We start from the raw sequence: 21,660 nt of genomic DNA, 5'->3' as shown, positions 1-21,660 counted from the left end.
AGACTTAAGGTACCTTGATCTGGGAGAGATGTACTCTGCTGATCCTTTTCCTTTCGGGATCGCTCACCAATAATGTCACCAGGGTGAGGAACTTTAAGATGGTGCAGGGACCTCGAAATCTGGGGGCCAACTTACTGATAACATGGTCCACAGCACTACTGACGGGATGTGTTTTAATAAACACCTGGTCACCCACCGAGAGATCGTGCGGTCTTCGCCCGTGGTTGTAATTACGCTGGACCTTAGCGTAATAAACCTTCAAGTTCTTTCGTGCACGGTGCCAATTAGCTCGGATCTTTTCTGGGCTGGCATCGTCGGGCAGAAGATCATTAATTGACCATAGGTTAGATAGAGGAGAATTTGGAGTAAAAGCCAACATCAACGAAGCAGGGGTTTGCTTGTGGCTTTCATGGACAGCAGTGTTAAATGCAAATGACAACCAATTCAATGAAGAATCCCACTTGGAGTGATCTGAGGAGTGATAAGCAATTAGGACAGATCGCAGGTTACGATTCACTCTCTGAGCATAATTGGGCTTCGGGTAATACGGGGTAGTGGTTACATGAGCAATGGATAGATCAAAACAGAAATTCCGGAACTGGGCCGAAGTAAAGGCTCTTGCGTTATCACTTACCAAGAATTGACAGGGTCCAAACGAGGCGAATATCTGTTTCAAGCATGAGATGGTAGTGTTGGCGTTAGCCATCCGAGTGGGGTACAGCCACGTGAAACGCGAAAAGGCGTCAACACACACGAGTATGAAACGATGACCATTCCGAGATCTCGGGAAAGGCCCAATATAGTATATGAACAGTCTTTCCATGGGGCGAGAAGCTTGCTCAGAAGACAAGAGACCTAGACGAGTATTCGGGGCAGGTTTACTGATGTTGCAAATCTTACAGGACTTGACAAGGGTACGGATCTCACTATCCATGGATTTCCAAATAAAGTGGTTACGGATTTTTTCTCTTGTTTTGAAAACGCCCAGATGACCGCCCACTGGGGATTCATGAAAGTATTTGAAGAGAGCCGGGACCAGGTTAGTTGGGACTACACTTTTGGGGTCTCTCCGACCACGAGCAGGACAACACAAGACACCATTCTTAAGAATATAGGGCTTAACATGCTCACCGGATTTAATCCTGTCGACAATGGCTTTTAACTCAGGATCATCCTCTTGATGTTTGGCAATATCCTTGAAAAGGAAGGGAGAGTCAGTGAGAACTACATTGACAAAAGCTGATACTTGTTCGGGAGATGAGTCAACTGGCTCGGATTGAGGGTCAGAGCTGTCTGGATGGAACATCCTGCTGAGGCCATCAGCCACAACGTTTTCCGTGCCACGAATGTGGCGGGCTTGAAATTGGAAGGTTGAGATGCGCACTGCCCATCGTGCTAGACGACCGGTCTTTCGCGGCTTGGCCAGTACCCAACTCAACGCCTGATTGTCAGTTTCCAGATCGAAAGGGAGACGTTCCAGGTACATTCTGAAGCGTTCTAAGGAGAAGACAACAGCCAGGGCTTCCAGCTCATAAATGGAATAATTGCGCTCAGCAGGATTCAGGGCACGGGAAGCATAAGAAATAGGACGACGCCCTTCTTGAAATTCCTGTAGAAGAACTCCGGATATGCCTGAGGAAGAGGCGTCAGTCTGAAGGATGAAGCGTTTAGAAAAGTCTGGCATAGCCAGTACAGGGGCATTACATAAGGCAGATTTAAAGTCCATGAAGGCTTCACGTTGGGCATCACCCCACACAAATTTGGCATCCTTTCTTCTCAAATCGTTCAATGGAGCTGCACGTTCAGCAAAATTAGGAATAAACTTGCGAAAGAAATTCACCATGCCAATGAATCTGGCTACAGCCTTGACGTCCTTTGGAGGGGGGAAATTCTGGATGGCGGCAGTACGAGACTGATCGATTGAGACACCCCTCCCTGACACGATATGTCCTAAGAAGGACATCTGGGGTTGTGCGAAGGAAACCTTGGATGCTTTGAGGGTTAGACCTGCTTTACGCAGTCTTTCAAGCACTTCCTTCAGATGGAGTAGGTGTTCCTCGAAGGTTTCGCTAAAAATTACGAGATCGTCAAGGTAATTATAAACAAACTTGAACTTAATGTCCGATAAGACATAATCTAGTAACCGTGTAAGGACCGCCGCTCCAGTTGCTAGGCCAAAAGGGACGCGTTCGAATTCATATAGGTTCCAATCGGTTGCAAATGCAGTGAGATGCTTGGATTCTTCGGCAAGGGGTATCTGGTAATAAGCCTGATTTAAATTGAAAGTGGTGAAAATTTTTGCATTGGCAAACCAAGAAAAACAAGAGTGCAAATCAGGAAGTGGGACAGATTGGAGGACTACCTTACGGTTCAACATCCGATAGTCCACTACCTTGTGGTTTAGGGACCAGAGACATGGGAGAAGAATAGGCCGACTTTGACGGGCGTATCACTCCGTCAGCGAGCATTTGATCAATAATAGCCTTCAGGGCTTTCATTTTGGGAGGTGACAACCGGTACGGAGGAGAGCGAACAGGTATGTTATCTGTAACCTCAATTTTGTATTCTAATACATTGGTGACGCCTAACCTGTCGGTGAAGACATCAGGGAACTTATCGCAGAGTTTCCTAAGTTGGTTGGCCTGCTCTTCGGGTAAGTGATTAAAATCAAAAGCCTTGGGTTCATCAGAATCTTCGGGAACAGCGTTAACATGGCAGGCAAGGCAGAATAGGGGAGCGATCACACAGCTCAAATGTTCTTGCACAAAATTTGAAATGGAATCTGTTGAACTGGAGGTCCAAAATCATGCCTGTTTTTGCAATAAAATTTGCACCCAATATGAATTGGCAGGACAAATCTTTTGCCACTAGCCCTGGCATTTTCCAGGTGAAATCACGGACTCTAATCTTGACCTCTAGGGACCCTACAATATTCAATGAATTGGAATTAGCAGTATGGCAGGTTAAGGACACGGGTTGTAATGTAGGTAGCTTGCAAACAGTTTTCATAGAATCATACCAGGTCTCACTCATCAAGGTGACACTACTCCCAGAGTCTAGCAACGCACAGACAGGTTCATTATTTACCTCTATGCATAAATATGGTAGTTTACAAGAAGGTATGGCAGAAATCCTACAAGATTGTAAGAAGTGAAGACCAGAGTCAGACTGGGAGCAATCATTAGCCTCAGAATAAAGTAAATCAACCAAGGTACAGTCATGATCGACAAGACAAGAAGCCATGCTTTGGGATTTGTCATCAGAACAGGCGGTTAGTCATCTAGCATTACTACGGCCTGGGGGTCCAGAGCCAGAAGTGTTACGTGGGCACTGCCTAGAGAAATGCCTAGTTGATCCACAGTTACGGCAAGAAGTATTGGTAGAAGAGCCTCCACCCATCGCAGGTTTCCTATTGCCTAATGTCCCGGCCTTGGGACAATCCCGCCTGAGATGAGCCGTGGAGCCACAATTGAAACATGAACGGGGATTACGCACGTTGGAAGCAGATGACGGGGTGGTTTTAGAATCCTGAGTAGGGGGTACGGTTATAGGAGGTGGGGCTAATGCCAGGCGTAGCTGGTCAGCATATCGAATGCCTTCAGCGGATACTGTAATTGCTTCCAACTGGGCGAATGTTGCAGGTCGGGGTGAAAGAGCCAGATATGATCTATAGTTCGGGGCGAGACCTTCAACTCTGTTGGCAACCATCTGAGCCTCTGAATAGTGGAGCCGGAAAATTTTAGCTTGGAGCTTAATGTCTTGAACATACTCAGATAGCGACTCATTAAAATGTTGTACTCTAAAATAGTGCTTCTGCACTAATGCAGACAAGGCACGAGCAGGAATGAAATATTCAAGAACATGGGCATGAAATTGATCTACTGACCATCTTTCAGTAATGGCCCTGACAATGTGCTCAGAAAGAGCTCCAGAGACATGTGGGTATAGAATTTGAAATATGTTGTCGTTACTGAGATCATGCACTATTGCCTGATCCTTGAATTCGGTTAGAAAGCAAAGGAAGGAAATAACTTCATCAACGGAGTTAACTGAAAATTTCGAGATACCTTTACACACAGTGGTCAACGGGTGAGGCAGATTGGAGAAAATCTGGGGGAAGACAGGTATAGGGGGTGCTTGGGAAGGCTTAGAATAGTCCAGAGGGTTTAGCAAGGCCTCGTGCCTTTGATTCGGGTGCCCTTGTGAAAAGGACGGAATACAGGATAGGTTAGGATTAACGTTATCCTGCAATGTTACGGGCGCAGACAACCTAATTTGAGAAAGGTTCTCACTAATCTGAGAGACCATTTGGGCATTAACCGGTTGTGTAGAGGTTATGCAACTCGATACGGGTGGCGCTAGGACAGATGGGTGGTTATGCACCATTGAATCAGACCCGGGTTGATTAGGAATAGAAGGTAAACACTGAGCTTCAACAGAATTAGCAGGAATCATAGGAAAACTAGTACGGTTACCAACATGCAAAAGAGATGTATCATTAGAATGACTTACAGGTGTCCTAGGTCCAGACAATGAAACAGAAGATCCCAGGGCAGCATTAGTCACCTCAGACTCCTGAATATGCCTAACACCAGCACTAGGTGTCAGATTGCCCACTTGAGCAGCAACAGATGCCTCGCCACAAATAACACTGTCACTCATTGCAGATGGGATCGACACTTGAATTTGAGAAACGGTGTTATTGCCTTCAAACAAACCACTGATTCCGTTGAAAGTTGTGGAAAACTGTTCTAGTAAGGTTTGACATTTCTGCCGCTCAATTTCCGGCAATTCAACAGACAACAAATCCTTAATCCGGTCTAAATAATGTAATAACTGCCCCTTAACCCGCGCTAATTGGCCATGCGAGGGCTTCGAAGCACTAAAGGACACAAGAATGGCGTTAAATTCGGGTAACCTATCTTCAATCACGGCCAAAGACTCACGCAACTCGTCTGTAGTTAACTCAGGTATGGTTATAGGTAGGTCAAGGGACTGCTTCAACAGGCTAGTGTCATCTCTGACATTCCCTGTCGAATTAATTTTGCGAATTTTTAACTCGTAAATCAGTTCTGCCTTTCTTAAATGGAAAGGATTAGGAACAGCGCGAGCCATCCTGACAGGTAGAAACAAGATTTCAAGCGATATACGAACCACAACTTTTACGGAGATTTAGGTTAGGTATGATCACGGTTCACTTTTCTTCTTCCGCAATCTAGCGCTTGCCTCTGCTACCAAATGTTACCTCTACTACAGTGGTAACACCAAACAAGGCACAAACACAGTTAAAAGGGGAAGGTAAGAGTACAATACACAATATAAGAAAACACTACACACTTGGAAAAACAGTAACTAGCCTTTACGCGGATCTCCAACAAAACAAGTACGTAACTATCAGTAGGGCCAACTAGTGAACGACAAAACGGGAAGATGGAAGGGCTGGGAACCTACCAAAGGCATGGACATGGCTTAGATAGCGGATTCCGAAATGAATCACCGTGATCCTTAGTTTTTAAAATATTATTTACAAGATAATTCTACATATACATTCCAAGTTATGAGCTATAAGTTCAGTGATATACATAGGTTATTCGTAGCAGTGTAAATTCAAATTACAAATGAACTGTACATCTAGTTACCAATGCAGTAGTACAATGCAATTTACAAGTTATCCAAAATCTAGCGTACCTAAAGTGATACAGAACTATCAGAGGCAAACCCCAAGGGAAATACTATTAAACTACAATATACATATTTTAGTGAAACAAAACGGGAATGCCTCGGAAACGAATAGGTAAGTCTAGCTGATAAACTAAGGCGTCACAAGTAGCTAATTTGGTGAATCTAGGCGAGGTTAGGGCAGACTCCTGTATGAAAACCAAATCGGAACATTACGGAATTTTTAGCAGGAACGGAATTTAAGAGTGCTTACCCGAGGAGTGCGCCATCCCGAAAACCGGAGGGACGTCATCCAGATAGGCTGCTCGCAGACAGATAAACCGAGACCAACAGAATTCAGGATACAGAATTAATTCGAACACTGCCTCGCTCACTATACATAGGAATTACTGGCCTTGGAGGCAACCAATCAGCATGCACATGTTCCCTATCGCCACCTAGACTCACCAATCACAACCTTATTTTCGATCGAGAATTTTGACTAACATTCTAGAATACGCATGATCGCGAAAGTCGTATTTTTCCAGAATAGACAGAACATGCTTTCTAGAACACATACCAACAAAGTAACACACCCTGTACAAAAGTTATGTAACTCTCTAGATCTTTCCAGGAACTATAGACAGAATTCTACTATTTACAAATGCCTATGTTACAACATTATACAGTACAGGTTAGGTCAATAAAAATAAAACATCATATTGCATTTTACAAACAAAGACTTCAAAAAAAAATATATTCCACTCGCATTACATATTTCACTTGTAACACCACCTATTCAATACTGTTTGTTGTAACCTTAAAAAAAGTTACATATATTTGTTGAAACTAGTTTTGGTCTTACCAGATACCATCATCAGTCAAAATCAAAGTTAAGGCAAGACATGAATATAGATAGAATGAAGCAAGCATGAAATTCAATGTAAGACAAGTAAAGATTTGAAAACACTCATCACAAAAACATGTCCTGTGCAAGCTCTCAGCTTTTCTCCAATTTGAAGACTGCACCTCACAGAAGACCAGGTGAATTTCATGCTTCCTTCATTTTATCTATATTCATGTCTTGCCTTAACTTTGATTTTGACTGACCGGGTGAGTTGGCCGTGCGGTTAGGGTCGCACAGCTGTGAGCTTGCATCCGGGAGATAGTGGGTTGCTCATGCATGAAACTGAGTAATGCTCTGTACAAGTCTTTCGAATTCTCTTTTCCTTAGCCAAGAGGTCGAAACCCCCTCCCAACTCCTTCACAGAATCAAACCTATCCCCTCCGCCCACAAACCTAATCAATCCTCCAAACCCGCCAAATCTCCTGGCCAGAGAGAAGGCGTTACCTTCTAGGTGGCCCGCCCCTCCCCTTCAGGGAGGGGAATGAAAACATTCCCCTAGTCCTAGTCTCTTTCCCTATTTCCATGATGATTTGGACTTCAGTACATACAAGAGCACTATTTTACACTATTTTACACGAAAATTAAACAAAACTGACCCATTCCTACTGTATAACTGCAAAATAAAATACAACTTAACTCATAGACACGCATACGTCATGGGGCATGCCAGGAGTTTTAGACTGGGTCCATCAAACAGTTCACTCCGGCTGAAAATGAGGAGCGTGAAGAAATGAATTGTTTATGCTCACTGATAGTGGATGAGTCAAATGTAAGGTACCGAGAGGATGAAAGCTAGCGGCCCACTACGTTAAGAACTATAAACATTTGTCTCTGAACCCGGTCGAAAAGACCGTGACACGCCCTCTCCAGCCCTACATGCAGATCAATAGTGACTGACTGATTGTGTTACCAATATAAATGGTCCTTTATTGGATATTACAAATTTTCCAGCTAACTCATTCCTGGTTGCCAGCGTTTTGTCCCCATGTGCTAGGTTGGGCTCGTCAGTTGGTACCTAGCACATCTACCAAGACGCATGGCTAGTGCATACCGTGGAGGCCACTGCGTAGGCTACTTGAAGCCACTGGCAGTGCCAATGCACCATGAGAGACTTTGTGTCTCTACCAAAAATTGATGCCTGCTTGGCCATCAGATGATATAGATGTTGATTCCCATAGGGAATCTGAAATATTTGTCCCGAATGAGTAAATTTATAATACCAATATAAATGGTCCGTTATTGGATTCCTATGGGGATCAACATCTATATCATGACTGATTGTGTGACTGATACAGGATATGTTATATAATACGAATCAATCGAGGGATGTTCCACCATTCAACACTTTATATAATATGTAACAAGCAACCATTGGCCAATGACTTTGCTTTTTACTATCTTGAACATTACTGGAATTAATTTGTATATTATTTACAAGCATGTGAAAGGTAACTTTGACGTTCAAAGGAATAATTATTTGAAAGAACTAAGCCAACAGCTATAGATGAGATATTTGCAAGAACGCAATACTATTCAAACTCTCCCTACAGGGCTAAAAAAGGAACAGTCGCCAAACATTAGGATTGTCGGAAGAAGAGAGAGCCCTCTGCAGCTCCACAAGGACTAGTAGGACCTGGAAGATGCGCCTACTAAAAACAAAAGGAGAGAGAGACACACAGACTAGATGCCGTGTAAGCAAGAACACCTGGCAGTAAAATGTGTTTGGTGCGGTACGCAAAGTCAAGAATCTAGTGATGACACAGAATGAAAATAAATTGTTTAACATCCAACTCTTGTATTGTTAAAATACTTTTGAACATTATTTACAAGTTGGTGCAAGATTATTTACTAGTTCTGTAAAATTAAAAATAATTTTTGCTTAATTTGTGCTATATTTTCCTGACCCGGTCTAAGACATTGTGCGCGCCTCCTCACGGGGTTATCTTCATGCGCGCTCTCCAGGGTTCAATGAAGACCCCTTTTGATTCCCTTCGAATCATCAGCAGTTCAAGGTAAATAAGTAAATCAAAAAGGGTATTAACACACACTCAACATGAAATCTGCCTTAAAACACACTTAAAATGGTTGACATGGTTTATATGTCACAAAGACACGTTAAAATTTAAAGAACGTCCTAGGGTCCAGGTCACAAATAATTGGAGTGTATTTGTACAATGTTGAGCAGAGTTTCAAAATAATACTGTATATAAAAACTTGAAGTTGAGGAATGTTATAAAAGTTCTTATGTTGTTGCAGTGCATACAAAAACATATGTTAAAAACTTTTCATGTATACGTAGTCGAATTGTCAATGAAAAATAAAAAATAAAAACATGTGTCAAAATTGACGATCTTATGAAAGTGCTGATGTTAAGGCAAATTTGCAATTAAAGCAGTTTGCCGAGGAGTTGGGAGAACATCCTTCGTTGTTTTGTAACAGTTACTGTATTTTGAAAATGTCACTGTTGATGTTGTTGATGAAGGTAAAAGTTAAATCATTGGTAATAAATTTCATATTAATCCATATTGAAGAGCAATATAGTGTAAAACAAAAGGTAAATGTTTCCACCTATTCCATACTGTTAGTTGTAACCTTAAAAAAAATTATATATATATATATATATATAGAGAGAGAGAGAGAGAGAGAGAGAGAGAGAGAGAGATTTGTTGAAACCAGTTTCGGTCTTACCAGAGACCACCATCAGTCAAAATCGCTATGTGCTTTATGTCGCACTGACACAAATAGGTCTTATGGTGACGATGGGACAGAAAAGGTCTAGGAGTGGGAAGGAAGTGGCCGTGGCCTTAATTAAGGTACAGCCCTAGCATTTTCCTGGTGTGAAAATGGGAAACCATGGAAAACCATCTTCAGGGCTGCTGACAGTGGAGTTTGAACCCACTTTCTCCCAGATGCAAGCTCACAGTTGCGCGACTCTAACCGCACAGCCAACTCGCCCGGTCAGTCAAAAATCAAAGTTAAGGCAAGACATGAATATAGATAAAATGAAGCAAGCATGAAATTCACCTGGTATTCTGTGAGTTGCAGTCTTCAAATTGGAGGAAAGCTGAGAGCTTGCAATGGACACGTGTTTGTGATGAGTGTTTTTCAAATCTTTACTTGTCTTACATTGAACATATTAATGCAGTCAAACATAACAGGCATTCTGCCATGGGAATACACATGCACGAATATAACCACAATTTTTCTGATATAGACAAGGACAAATCATTGAAATTATGAAAAAGGGACCTCCGCTCAATATCACAGAATGTTTTATATATCTTTGGATCAACGAGCCAATTTTAAATCACAATCTGAATCTATCGAGAAAACAAACATACTTTACGAGGTCATCCACCCCGTTATTCTCAAGATGTATCTAGGGAGAACAGCACATCAACAGATCACTCCCCATTCTCTCGCACTCCCCTCCACACCATAGCCAATCCAAAACAAGTCACGGCCCCTCTTAAAGTCACCAATAAGCTCCACACAGACATGGGCGAGCAGTGCACCTCCAGCTTTCCTAGCGGCAGGGTAATAAGGGTAAGTACCATCAAACCACTCTCCAATCATAAAAGTACAAATACACACATTAGCTCTCATTCCTTCTTTTTCCAGACATCCACCTTTTGCGATTACTGTGCCATACAACCAAGGATGTACTGTCATTTAACTTTATACCTCCAACAACAACATCAACAGTGACATTTTCAAAATACAACAGCCGTTACTAAACAAGGAAGGATGTTCCACAAACTCCTCGGCAAACTGCCTTAACTGAGAATCCCCTTAACATCAGCATTTTCACAAGATCGTCAATTTTGGCACATGTTTTTTCTTTTTCATTGATGACTCGACTACGAATATATGAAAAATTTTTAACATATTTTTTATATCCACAGCAATAACCACAGGTGGTAAGAGGTAGGGACATTCTTAGAGGCAGCCCTGCCCAGGGAGTGGCGCCCCTGCCTATGTGAGTTACAGAGCACGCTGACCTGGTGTGTAACATCTTGTAAAAGGTCCCAGCTCAAGGTAACGAGTGAAGAGCTCAACGGCAGCAAAAGCGGAGAATATGATTCGGTACGGTGGAGCTGGCGGAGGAGGCAACCCATTCCTCTGGGGGTAGTATAGATAGAACCTACTGCCTTGTGGGATGAGGAGGGATCCTCAAAGGCTAAGGGAGTAAACCCCGAAAGAAAATCCTCAATTACATCAGGCCTAGCAAGCCAGTAAAAGAGCTTACTTGTAGTTGCTTTTAAAACACATAAGAGCCTCAGAATGCATTTATCAACTAAATTGAGGTGCCAGCATGAGCAGACTCATGTCAGGGATGATGGTTATGACCTGATGATAGACAGGGTCCTGCAAAAATGCAAAAATCCTGGAGGAGACTAACACGGATTAGGACCATCAACTTACTCAGTCTCACAGGAAAATGTGAAGAACTAGTGGACCTCATGTAAAGGAGGAAATTAATGATACTGGGGCTGAGTGAAACCAAATGGAGGGGGAAAGGAATGAAGAAATTAAGAAAAGAGTATACACTGTATTGGCATGGAAATGAGATAGAGATGAACAATGGTGTTGGTTTCGTCATGAGTAAAGATCTAGAAGGAGCCACTGACATTCAGTTTGTTAGTGAGAGAATAATACAGGTGACTGTGCATTTAGGGAAAGAACAACTATCTTTGGTACAGATGTATGCAGCTCAAACTGTCAAACTGTCAAGAACCAGTTTCTTGATGATTTGGAAAAAGTTATTAGTAAATAGAGAGTAATAATTATAGGAGATCTGAATGCACAGATTAGGGCGGATAGAACAGGATACAAGAATGTAATGGGACCTCATGGATATGGTAGACGAAATATGGAAGGTGAACATCTCCTTGACTTCTGTATGAGGAATGGGTTGGAGGTGAAAAATAGTTGGTTCAAGAAGAGACAGAGCCATAAGATAACACGATATAGTTTGTTGGACTACAAAAGACTGTAATTGATTATGTCATCTCAGATGAAGAAAGTAGCAGAATGGTAACAGATGTCAGAGTAATACCCAGCGAGAGCCTTGACAGTGACCACTGTCTATTAGTAGTGGACCTAAGAAATTTCTACGTGCCAAAAGTACAGAACAGGAAAATGCCTAAAATCAAAGTATGGGAACTCCAGAAAACAGATAAGAGAACTGAGTATCAGAAGCGGATAAAAACCCTGTTACCAAGAGATGAAAGGAAAATACTGAGGCAGAATGGACCAAACTAAGAGACACATTGGTTAAGGAAGCAACTGAAGTTTGTAGGAAGACAAGTATGAAAATAAGGGAGAAGGAAACACCTTGGTGGAATGAAAGAGTGAGAGCAGCAATCGGGGAAAGAAATCTCTTGCGAAAAGGAAGGGATCGGGAGGAAAAAAAGAAAACGGATCTTACTAGAGATGAGGCAAAGATCAGAAACCACGAACAACTATACCGAAACAACAAACTGAACGTTAAAAGAATAGTTACAGAATAAAAGACCAAGGCATGGAATATATTCACTTAGAAACTGGAGGAAGACAGCAGAGGCAATAAGAAACTACTGTATAATGTTATCAGAGGTAAAAGGAAACCAATGAATGCCATAAAGGCACTTGAAGATGAAAATGGAAATCTGGTTAGAACAGAAAGTGACATGAGAGAAGTCCTGAAGAACTATTTTGACCACCTACTGAATAGACCAGTTCAAGAACAAAATACAGAACTGGAAATCCAAGCCTACAATGAAGAACCTCCCATCACCTGGACAGAAACTGAGACAGCCTTAAAACCTATGCCTAAAGGAAAATGTTCAGGTGCAGATGAAGTGAATGCGGACATGATAGAGGCAGCAGGCATCTAAGGTATAAAATGGCTGCACAGAGTACTAAATGCCATATGGACAGACAACAAAATACCTGCAGACTGGAGCAAGGGCGTTATAATTCCCTGTTTAAGAAAGGCAACAGGCAGAAACCCACCAACTATAGACGAATAACCCTGCTGTCTCGTGGGCTAAAAATTTTAGAGAAGATCATAGAAAGGAGATTGAGAACCATCATTGAACCACAGTTAGAGGAGGAGTAATATAGATTCAGAAGTAACAGATCAACAATGGATCTAATTTTTAGCACCCACATGCTAATGGAAAAGTATTGGGTGAAAAGCAAGAACCTGGTCATTGTGTTCCTGGATATAGAAAAGGCCTATGATAGTGTTATAAGAGATAAGATCTGGAAATGTCCGAGGAAAAGAAATGTGCCTGAAGGTCTGGTAAGGAAAATTGAGATGTTGTACGAAGACTGTACTAGCTGTGTACAAATTTGGGAAGGTTGATCATCATGATTTGAGACCAAGAGCGGAGTTCAGCAAGGAAGTGCACTGTCCCCACTATTGTTCATCATTGTTATGGACAATGTAATGAAGAACATCAAGGAAAAGTTAGGTGAACTGAATGCAATGGCCTTTGCTGATGATATTAAGATTTGGAGTGAAACAGAAGAGGAAGTACAGACCAGACTCAACGTATGAAAATCCCAGTTCCAGGAATATAACCTCAACATCAGCCAGACCAAGACAGTGGTTATGGCAGTCAACAGGGAAGAACATCCAGCAAGTGTAAAACTAGGAGACCACCAGCTAGAGTGTGTGGATAGTTTTCCTTACCTTGAAAGGTATCCAGTGATAATTTGGACAGAGAAGAAATTACAGAGTGCAAAAGGGATCAGAATTTTACCACCAAGTTAGAACGCTTTTATGGAATGACATGATTCCAAAACCGGCCAAAGTGATGATGTTTAACAGCTATTTCATACCAATATTGACCTATAGTATTGAAGCATGCACCCTCACAAAAAGAGATTCATCAAGACTGCAAGCATCAGAGATGAAATTTCTTATATCCATCATCCAGAAGACCAAGATGGACAAGGGGATTTTTTTTTTTGCTAGTTGCTTTATGTTGCATCAACACAGATAGGTCTTATGGCAACGATGGGACAGGAAGGGGCTAGGAGTGGGAAGGAAGCAGCCGTGGCTTTAATTAAGGTACAGCCCCAGCATTTGCCTGGTGTGAAAATGGGAAACTACGGAAAACCATCTTCAGGACTGCCAACAGTGGGATTCGAACCCACTATCTCCCGAATACTGGATACTGGCCGCACTTAAGCAACTGCAGCTATCAAGCTCGGTAAATACAATGGTCTTATGCTTATTACATTACATTAACTAAATGTACATTAACTAAATGCCAGAATTTGTGAACAAGGAAGCAATAAAATATTTTATTTTACAAAGACTAGAAAACGTCTGAAACGTCTGGATGAAATTTAATGCAAATGTGTACGTATTGGCTAGAGATTGATCACAGCATGAATTGGAGTTTCTCCAACTGTTTGACTAGAGATTGATCACAGCGTGAATTGGGGCTTCTCCAACTTTATGGATGAACATTAGGTTGAAGGTTTTACAGCTGGTTCATTCAAAGATGGTTATGGTCATTATCATAAGTATATTGTTGCAAAACCGGAACTGTGGTTAAAGTCGATTGTGTTGGATTTGAATATTCCTTTAGAAAGAAGCATGGTTGGATGGTAATGTTTAATAGGTTAAAGCATGTATGTTGGAAACATATTGTTGGTATTGTTCATTGGTGCTCATCTGATTAAAAAAAATTTTGAATATTGTGCCATTCTTGTCGATTAACGTTTCCAATGGTGCTTTTTTCAACCTTGGGAGAAATTATGACATGTCTGTAATTGTCTTGTCGATGTTAGCTGGAACCATCTGTTCCGGATGCATCTGAACGACTAACCTTACTAACATTTTTACAATGTTGAGCAGAGTTTTAAAATAATATATAAAACTTGAAGTCTAGGAATGTTATAAAGTTCTTATGTTGTTGCTGTGGATCATCATCATCATCATCATCATTGTGACTTGACTTACTTATTTCCTGTATCTCCTAAGTGGAGCATAGGGCATCAACGAACTTCCGCCACCGGACTCTGTTCTGCGCCATCGTCCTGATCTCTGTCCAGGTCTTTCCTCCTTTCTCCATCCCTTCTGCTATTACACTCCTCCTCCATGTTTGGTCTGCCTCTTCTCCTGCTACCTTGTGGGTTCCATTCCAGGGCTTGTCTTGCTATGTTGTCTTTATCTCGCCGTAATGTATGCCCGATCCACTTCCATTTCCTACGACGCATCTCAATATCAATGGGTGTTTATGGTTTTTTTTCCATAGTTCTTCATTGGAGATTACTTGTGGCCACCATATCCTCAGGATATTCCTCAAACTTCTGTTCACAAATGTTTGAAGTCTGCTAATCAGTTGTTTGTTAGTTTTCCATGTTTCACACCCATAGAGGAGTACTGACTTGACATTTGTATTGAAGATGCGTAGTTTGGTATAGGTGTTAAGTTCCTTAGATTTCCAGATTGGTCTCAGCATTGCAAATGCTCCTTTGGCCTTATTTATTCTATTTCCTATATCCTCTATAGTTCCTCCCTCAGGGGTGACTATACTTCCCAGGTAGCAAAACTGGTTGACTTGTTCGATCTCTTGGTTTCCTAAAAATAATAGTGCCTTGTTTCGGTTATTATAACGCATCTCCTTGGTTTTCTTTCCATTTATCTTCAATCCCACCTCTGATGCTTCAGTTTTTAAATCATTCAGCTTTGCTTCCATATCCTTAAAACTGTTGGCTAACAAACACAAGTCATCCGCAAAGTCCAAGTCCTCCAACCTGCCTGTCAGTCCCCATTGAATTCCTCTTCGGCGATTCATTGCCTTCTTCATCATAAGATCCAGCACCATCAGAAATAGTATTGGTGACAGCAAACATCCTTGCTTAACCCCTGTGTTTACTGGGATGGGCTCAGACAACATCCCCTGATGTAAAACTTGGCATGTGTAGTTCTCATACATTTCTTGGGTTATCTTTATAATTTTCTTTGGAATCCCAAATTCTTTCATGGCTTTCCACATCTTCTTCCTCATTACATTATCAAATGCCTTTTCAAAGTCTACAAATAGCAGATACAGTGACGACTGCAGCTCCGTGGATTGTTCTATAATTATGCGCAGTGTGTTGATCTGATCTGTACAGGAGTAACCTTCTCTAAATCCTGCCTGTTCTTTCCTCAGCCTTGAGTTAACTCGCTTTTCGATCCTTTCTAAAATTATTCGTGAGAGTACCTTACTTGGTATCGAAAGGAGGGTAATCCCTCTCCAGTTATTACATTCAAATAAATCTCCTTTCTTCGGAAGCTTAATCAACAATCCTTTCTTCCAATCTGTGGGGATCTTCTCTTCTTCCCAACTCTTCTTGAAAAGTGGGAACAGAATCTCGACTGAAGTACCCACGTCCACTTTCAAGGCCTCCGGTGTGATATTGTCCATACCTGCCGCTTTGCCATTCTTTAGTTGTTTAATGGCCCTTTGGATCTCTGTTCTTGATGGCGGTTCTGTACTGATAGCAACATCTTCCTGCTCTTCTACGGTCATCACCTCTGTCTCTTCTTCCTCAACTGCTTCACGATTCAAGATCTCCAGAAAGTGTTCTCTCCATCTTTCTAGCTGTTCTTTTTGTGTGGACAATAATCTCCCATCTTTGGCTTTCACTGGCTTGTCAGATCTAGAAAACTTTCCTGTTAGTCTCTTGGTAATGTGGTAGAGGGTCTTACTATAATTGTTTTGTGCTGCCGTCTCAGCTTGTGTTGCAAGATTATTGATAAATGCTCGTTTGTCACGTCGAAATCTCCTCTTCACTATTTTGTTAAGTTCATTAAAGTTAGTTCTAGCTTGTGCCTTCTCTTCTTGTGTTCTTGCGGTATTGAGTCTTTTCTTACATTCCTTCCTTTGATTCACGGCTTCCCATGTCTCAGAAGTAATCCATTCCTCTCTTCCTCTCTCCCTTTTGCCTAGGACCTTTTCACAGGTATTAATGTAGGTACTCTCTATGCTCTTCCAATTATGTCCAATATCCTGTCCTTCTTCCTCTCTTAGCTGTTGGAATCGGTTATTCAATTCTAGTGAAAAATTTTGTTGCACCTCCTTGTCCTTCAGTTTATCCCAGTTATACTTTATCCTCCTCTTCTGATGAATGTGCCTAGTACTTGCAATCTTAAGTCGGAGCACAGCTACTACTAAGTGATGGTCACTTCCCACATCTGCCCCCCTCTTGTTCCTCACGTCCAAAAGGGAGGTTCGCCATGTCTTGCTGATAGTGAAATGGTCGATCTGATTCTCCGTTCTATGGTCAGGGGAAACCCACGTCACTTTATGGCAATTCTTGTGGGGGAAGATAGTGCCTCCTATCACCAACCTGTGGTTACTACAAAATTCAATAAGCCTTTCACCATTCTCATTTCTATTACCTATACCATGTTTTCCCATTATATTTTCTATTCCTTGGTTATCATTGCCAACTTTCGCATTCAGGTCTCCCATCACAACCATTATATCCCTTTTCTTTGCCTTTAACAGGGTTCGATGTAGCTGACCATAAAATTGCTCTTTTTCTTCTTCTTCTGCTGCCTCTGTTGGTGCATAACACTGCACCACTGTAATTGGTCTTACTCTTGATGCAAATCGAGCTACTAGAATCCTTTCTGAGACTGGGTACCATTCTATCAAACTCTTCCTTGTCTTTTGAGTGATCAATAATCCAACACCCTCTCTATGTTCTTCTTCTCTTCCTGAGTACAGCAGCGTGTCCCCTTCCTGGGTCTTTATCTCACCAAACCCAGTCCATCTCATCTCACTCAAGCCTAATATGTCCAACCTGTATCGCTTCATCTCCCTAGATACTTCAGCCAATCTTCCTGCCTGCCACATTGTCTGTACATTCCACATTCCAATTCTCATGTCCGATTTCATGCTAAAAGTCAAATCCATTTTATCCATCCGGCTTCTATTCATTGATGTTTCTGTAATAGGTTAATCTTCGGTGTGTAGGTTATTGGCCTTCAGCACCCAAAGCCTGGTGAAGGGGCTGCCTTCTAAGTAGCCAGGCCTACTGATTTTCTGTTGGGGGTTTCTTCCCTTAGCCTTTGAAGTTCCCACTTCTGACCACAAGGCAGCAGTTCCTATTCTATTTTCCCCGCATAGGAGGGTTGCCTCGTCCGTCAGTTCCACCATTCAAAAGTCCGTCTTCTCCGCCTTCACTGCCGTTGAGGTCTTCACCGTAACCCTGGCAAGGGACCCTTACATGGGACTACCAGCCAGGTCAGCTGGACCAAGGTTTTTTAAAGAGGTGTTACTCCTCTATCACTCGCCCTTTGTCCTGACTTGTGACAGGCAGAGCCTGGCTTTCCAAACATTGGGCCCAGGTTGGTGGGTTTCATCATCATTGTACAGGTCCAGTTTCCCAGGTACTGTTAGTCGTTCAGACGCAACCGGAACAGATGGTTCCAGCTAACATCGACAAGACAACTACAGACATCTCATAATACCTCCCAAGGTTGAACAAAGTACTAATGGGAACGTTAATCGACAAGAATGGCACAATATTCAAAAAATAATTTTATCAGATGAGCACCAATGAACAATACCAACAATATGTTTCCAACATACCTGCTTTAACCTATTAAACATTACTGTCCAACCATGCTTCTTTCTAAAGGAATATTCAAATCCAACACGATCGACTGTAACCACGGCTCCGGTTTTGCAACAATATAGCATTTAGTTAATGTACATATTGTAAACTATGTATATATCACCTAAAAGTTTGTAATAAGCATAAGACCATTGTATTTAGTATTTGATATTAATTTAAGTTTAGTATTAAGTTCCAATGTTAATGGATTTAAGACTTGACCTTAAGATTAGTATTAGGCTGAAGATGCCCAAAACTAGGGCGAAACATGTTCCTAACTAGTGTTTATATTTCATGTAAAATTTAATCACTACAACATATAATTGTATTGAATAGGTGGACACAGTAATTTTATTCTAGAAAGAATTTTACTTATTGTATCTTCAATACGGAACAAAATGAGATTAGTTACTTGTTACTGGATACTGGCTGCACTTAAGCGACTGCAGCTATCGAGCTCGGTCCAAGATGGACAAGTTATGAAATGAAGAGGTGAGGAAAGAAGCCGGAATAAAGACATCCCTATTAGACAGAATCGGCACATCCAGACTACGGTGGTATGGGCATGTGGTGAGAATGGAACCTACAAGAACAACCAGAATAAATTTGGAAAGACAGGTGGAGGGAAAAAGACCTGCAGGAAGGCCTAAAACCCAATGGATGGACATGATCAAGGTTGATCTAGGTACCAGAGGATGGACAGTAGATGATGTTCTCCATGACAAGTTGTATATAGACAGGAAGAAGTATAAGAGGCTTTTTAACAGTACCCAGGAAACTGGAACTGTACAATGATGATGATGATGATGATGATGATGATGATGATGATGATGATGATGATGATGATGATGATCCACAGCAACAACATAAGAAAACATTCCTCAACTTCAAGTTTTTATATGTTATTTTAAAACTCTGCTCAACATTGTAAAAATGCACTCTAATTATGTGTGACCTGGACCCTAGGACGTTCTTTAAATTTTAACGTGTTTTATGACATATAATCCATGTCAACCATTTTAAGTGTGTTTTAAGGCAAATTTCATGTTGAATGCACGTTAATACCTATTTGATTTATTTATTTGCTTTGAACTGATGACGATTTCAAGGGAATCGAAACTGATCTTAATTTTTTTTTTGCTATTTGCTTTACGTCGCACTGAAACAGATATGTCTTATGGCGACGATGGGATAGGAAAGGCCTAGGAAGAGGAAGGAAGCGGCCGTGGCCTTAATTAAGGTACAGCCCCGGCATTTGCCTGGTGTGAAAAGATCTTCATTTAATCAATGTTACATATCATATGAAGTGTTGAATCGTGAAACATCCCTGGGTTGATTATTATTATACAAGTCAAACGTCAACACGGAAATGAAAGTTATAAATTATGACAGGATATGTTAGGTTCACAACAAATTTCCACAACCTAGTCTGGTGCTAATAGTTTCAATAGCCACAACAATGTCCTCCACAAAAATTTAGGCTACAGTAAGAGCAAAGTACAGAAGCTTTATAAACATCTCCCCAGTAAGAGATTTAGCCAAACACACTTTCTTCTTCAATATCTCCACAACCCAGTCATCAGGACACACTGTGAAACAGGAGTCCAATTGTCTTGTGGTGCTCAAGGTTTGGTGCACACTTAAGATGGTTTATTATTTTGTTGTTTCTGTTTGTGTGCTTGGCATTTAAGAATTGCTTTTTTTTAAGCATTAATTTACTGCATGGAAGTTAAGAAAGTAAACTGCAATTTTTTCAGGAAAGATAATTTTTAGTACTTTGTATTTGTGATGATGATTGTTCATCTAGGTCATCACCCAGTGTCTTGTGTGCATAACAAATTTTATGGAGAGACTTGTTATCTCATCAGGGAAAGGGAAAGTCTGGCTTTTCACTTGCATAGCTATACTCTCTCTCTTTTACAGTTTACCTTAACATTCATATTCCTACCTGGTTTCGTATGTACCACACCACAGAAAAATTTGAATGCTATTCCACGTGTGATATTCTTTATGTTATTTTTATACTTATTTCAAGTAAATGCTGGGACAGCAACTCATTTCGCATGTCATGGGACCTATGGAAGCTCAAGTACTTGTAATTACAAAAAACAACATTACAATATCGCTGCTGACCTCAGTTGTGCAGTAGATTACTGAATAATCTCTTACATTTAAGCACTCATAAATGCCAATGTACTGTAGGAATCAATCCTACAACCTTAAGGACAGGAGGTGCCATCTAACCAATTACATTAACGGCACCCAAGTGGGAGGAGACAAATATTACCCATTCAGAAAATGGTGTCAGCAATTCAGATGACCCAGGGACACATCAACGAGTTCACCTACACATAAAAATCCACTGTAAGTCTGCAAAAATAAGTCTGAAAATAATTTGGTCCTACCGACAAGGGGAAAACCATTTTTGCATCTGAATATCCCACCAACAACTACAAATGTTTAATATTAAAATACTGACAGGAAAGAACACTGTTAATATCCTTAAGATATTAAACATTCAATTTAGGCATCAACACACTGATGGACACATTTCATACCAGGAAAACTGTCAAAGAATATAAAAGTAATATATTAATTCTGAACTACCATGCACCTTAACAATAGAGCAGAAACAAATAGCTCACCTAGTTTGAAGAACAGACACAATATGACCAAGAACATCCCCTTGTCCTTGTTTGGAAAATAAAAGAAGACAACGAATTGGCCGACTAGCTGGGGGTATCCCTGTTAATTCTTCCATTTCCTGTAAATTCTGAAATGTCCCAAAAATCAGCATAACAGGCACTGTATAAATTAAATTGCATATTACATTATAAAAAACAAGTACTGTCACATACTACCACAGTATGAAATTCTTCCAATTCATGGTTTGGTCTTAGACAAGGTTATTTCAGGATAAAACTACATCAAAATACAAACAGCCATTTCACATTCTTAATCAATAACATGGAAGAATAAGAAATTGACATCTATGAGTCGTATCATGCATTTCTCCATACTGTAAGTTGTTGTTTTTTTTGTTTTGTTTTTTTCGAGTTGCTTTACGTCACACCGACACAGATAGGTCTCGTGGCGACGATGGGACAAGAAAGAGCTAGGAATGCTAGTGGCTTTGTCGCACCGACACAGATAGGTCTTATGGCGAAGAGCTAGGAATGGGAAGGAAGTGGTCATGGCCTTAATTAAGGTACAGCCCCAGCACTTGCCTGGTGAGAAAATGGGAAACCACAGAGAAACTTCTTCAGGGCTACCAGCTGTGGGATTTGAACCCACTATCTCCTGAATACCGGATACTGGCCACTCTTAAGCGACTGCAGCTATCAAGCTCAGTAAGTCTTGAATTACCTGCATAAACAATGTAGTGTGACATCACTGTATCAAAAGTAATCTTACCGGACAAAAACTGAGTCATCTCTGGAGAAATCATTCAAGCATCATTTAATACTGTGCAACTCACC

General features: G+C 41.1%; 1 protein-coding gene across 3 annotated transcripts in view; it reads right to left on the bottom strand.

Annotated features, from left to right (window-relative positions):
• The window catches only part of LOC136864543 (F-box only protein 22), a 477,522-nt gene that overhangs the window by 125,949 nt on the left and 329,913 nt on the right, over positions 1-21,660 (bottom strand). For all 3 annotated transcript variants that reach the window (XM_067141655.2, XM_067141657.2, XM_067141656.2), the window contains exon 6: positions 20,827-20,954. In XM_067141655.2, the coding sequence (XP_066997756.2) occupies positions 20,827-20,954 (128 nt within the window). The remainder of the gene's footprint in view (positions 1-20,826; positions 20,955-21,660) is intronic.

The sequence above is a fragment of the Anabrus simplex genome, chromosome 2 (genome assembly GCF_040414725.1).
Source record: "Anabrus simplex isolate iqAnaSimp1 chromosome 2, ASM4041472v1, whole genome shotgun sequence".
NCBI lineage: Eukaryota > Metazoa > Arthropoda > Insecta > Orthoptera > Tettigoniidae > Anabrus > Anabrus simplex.
The sequence above is the reverse complement of the archived record's forward strand: the minus strand, read 5'-3'. Positions and strand labels throughout refer to the sequence as shown.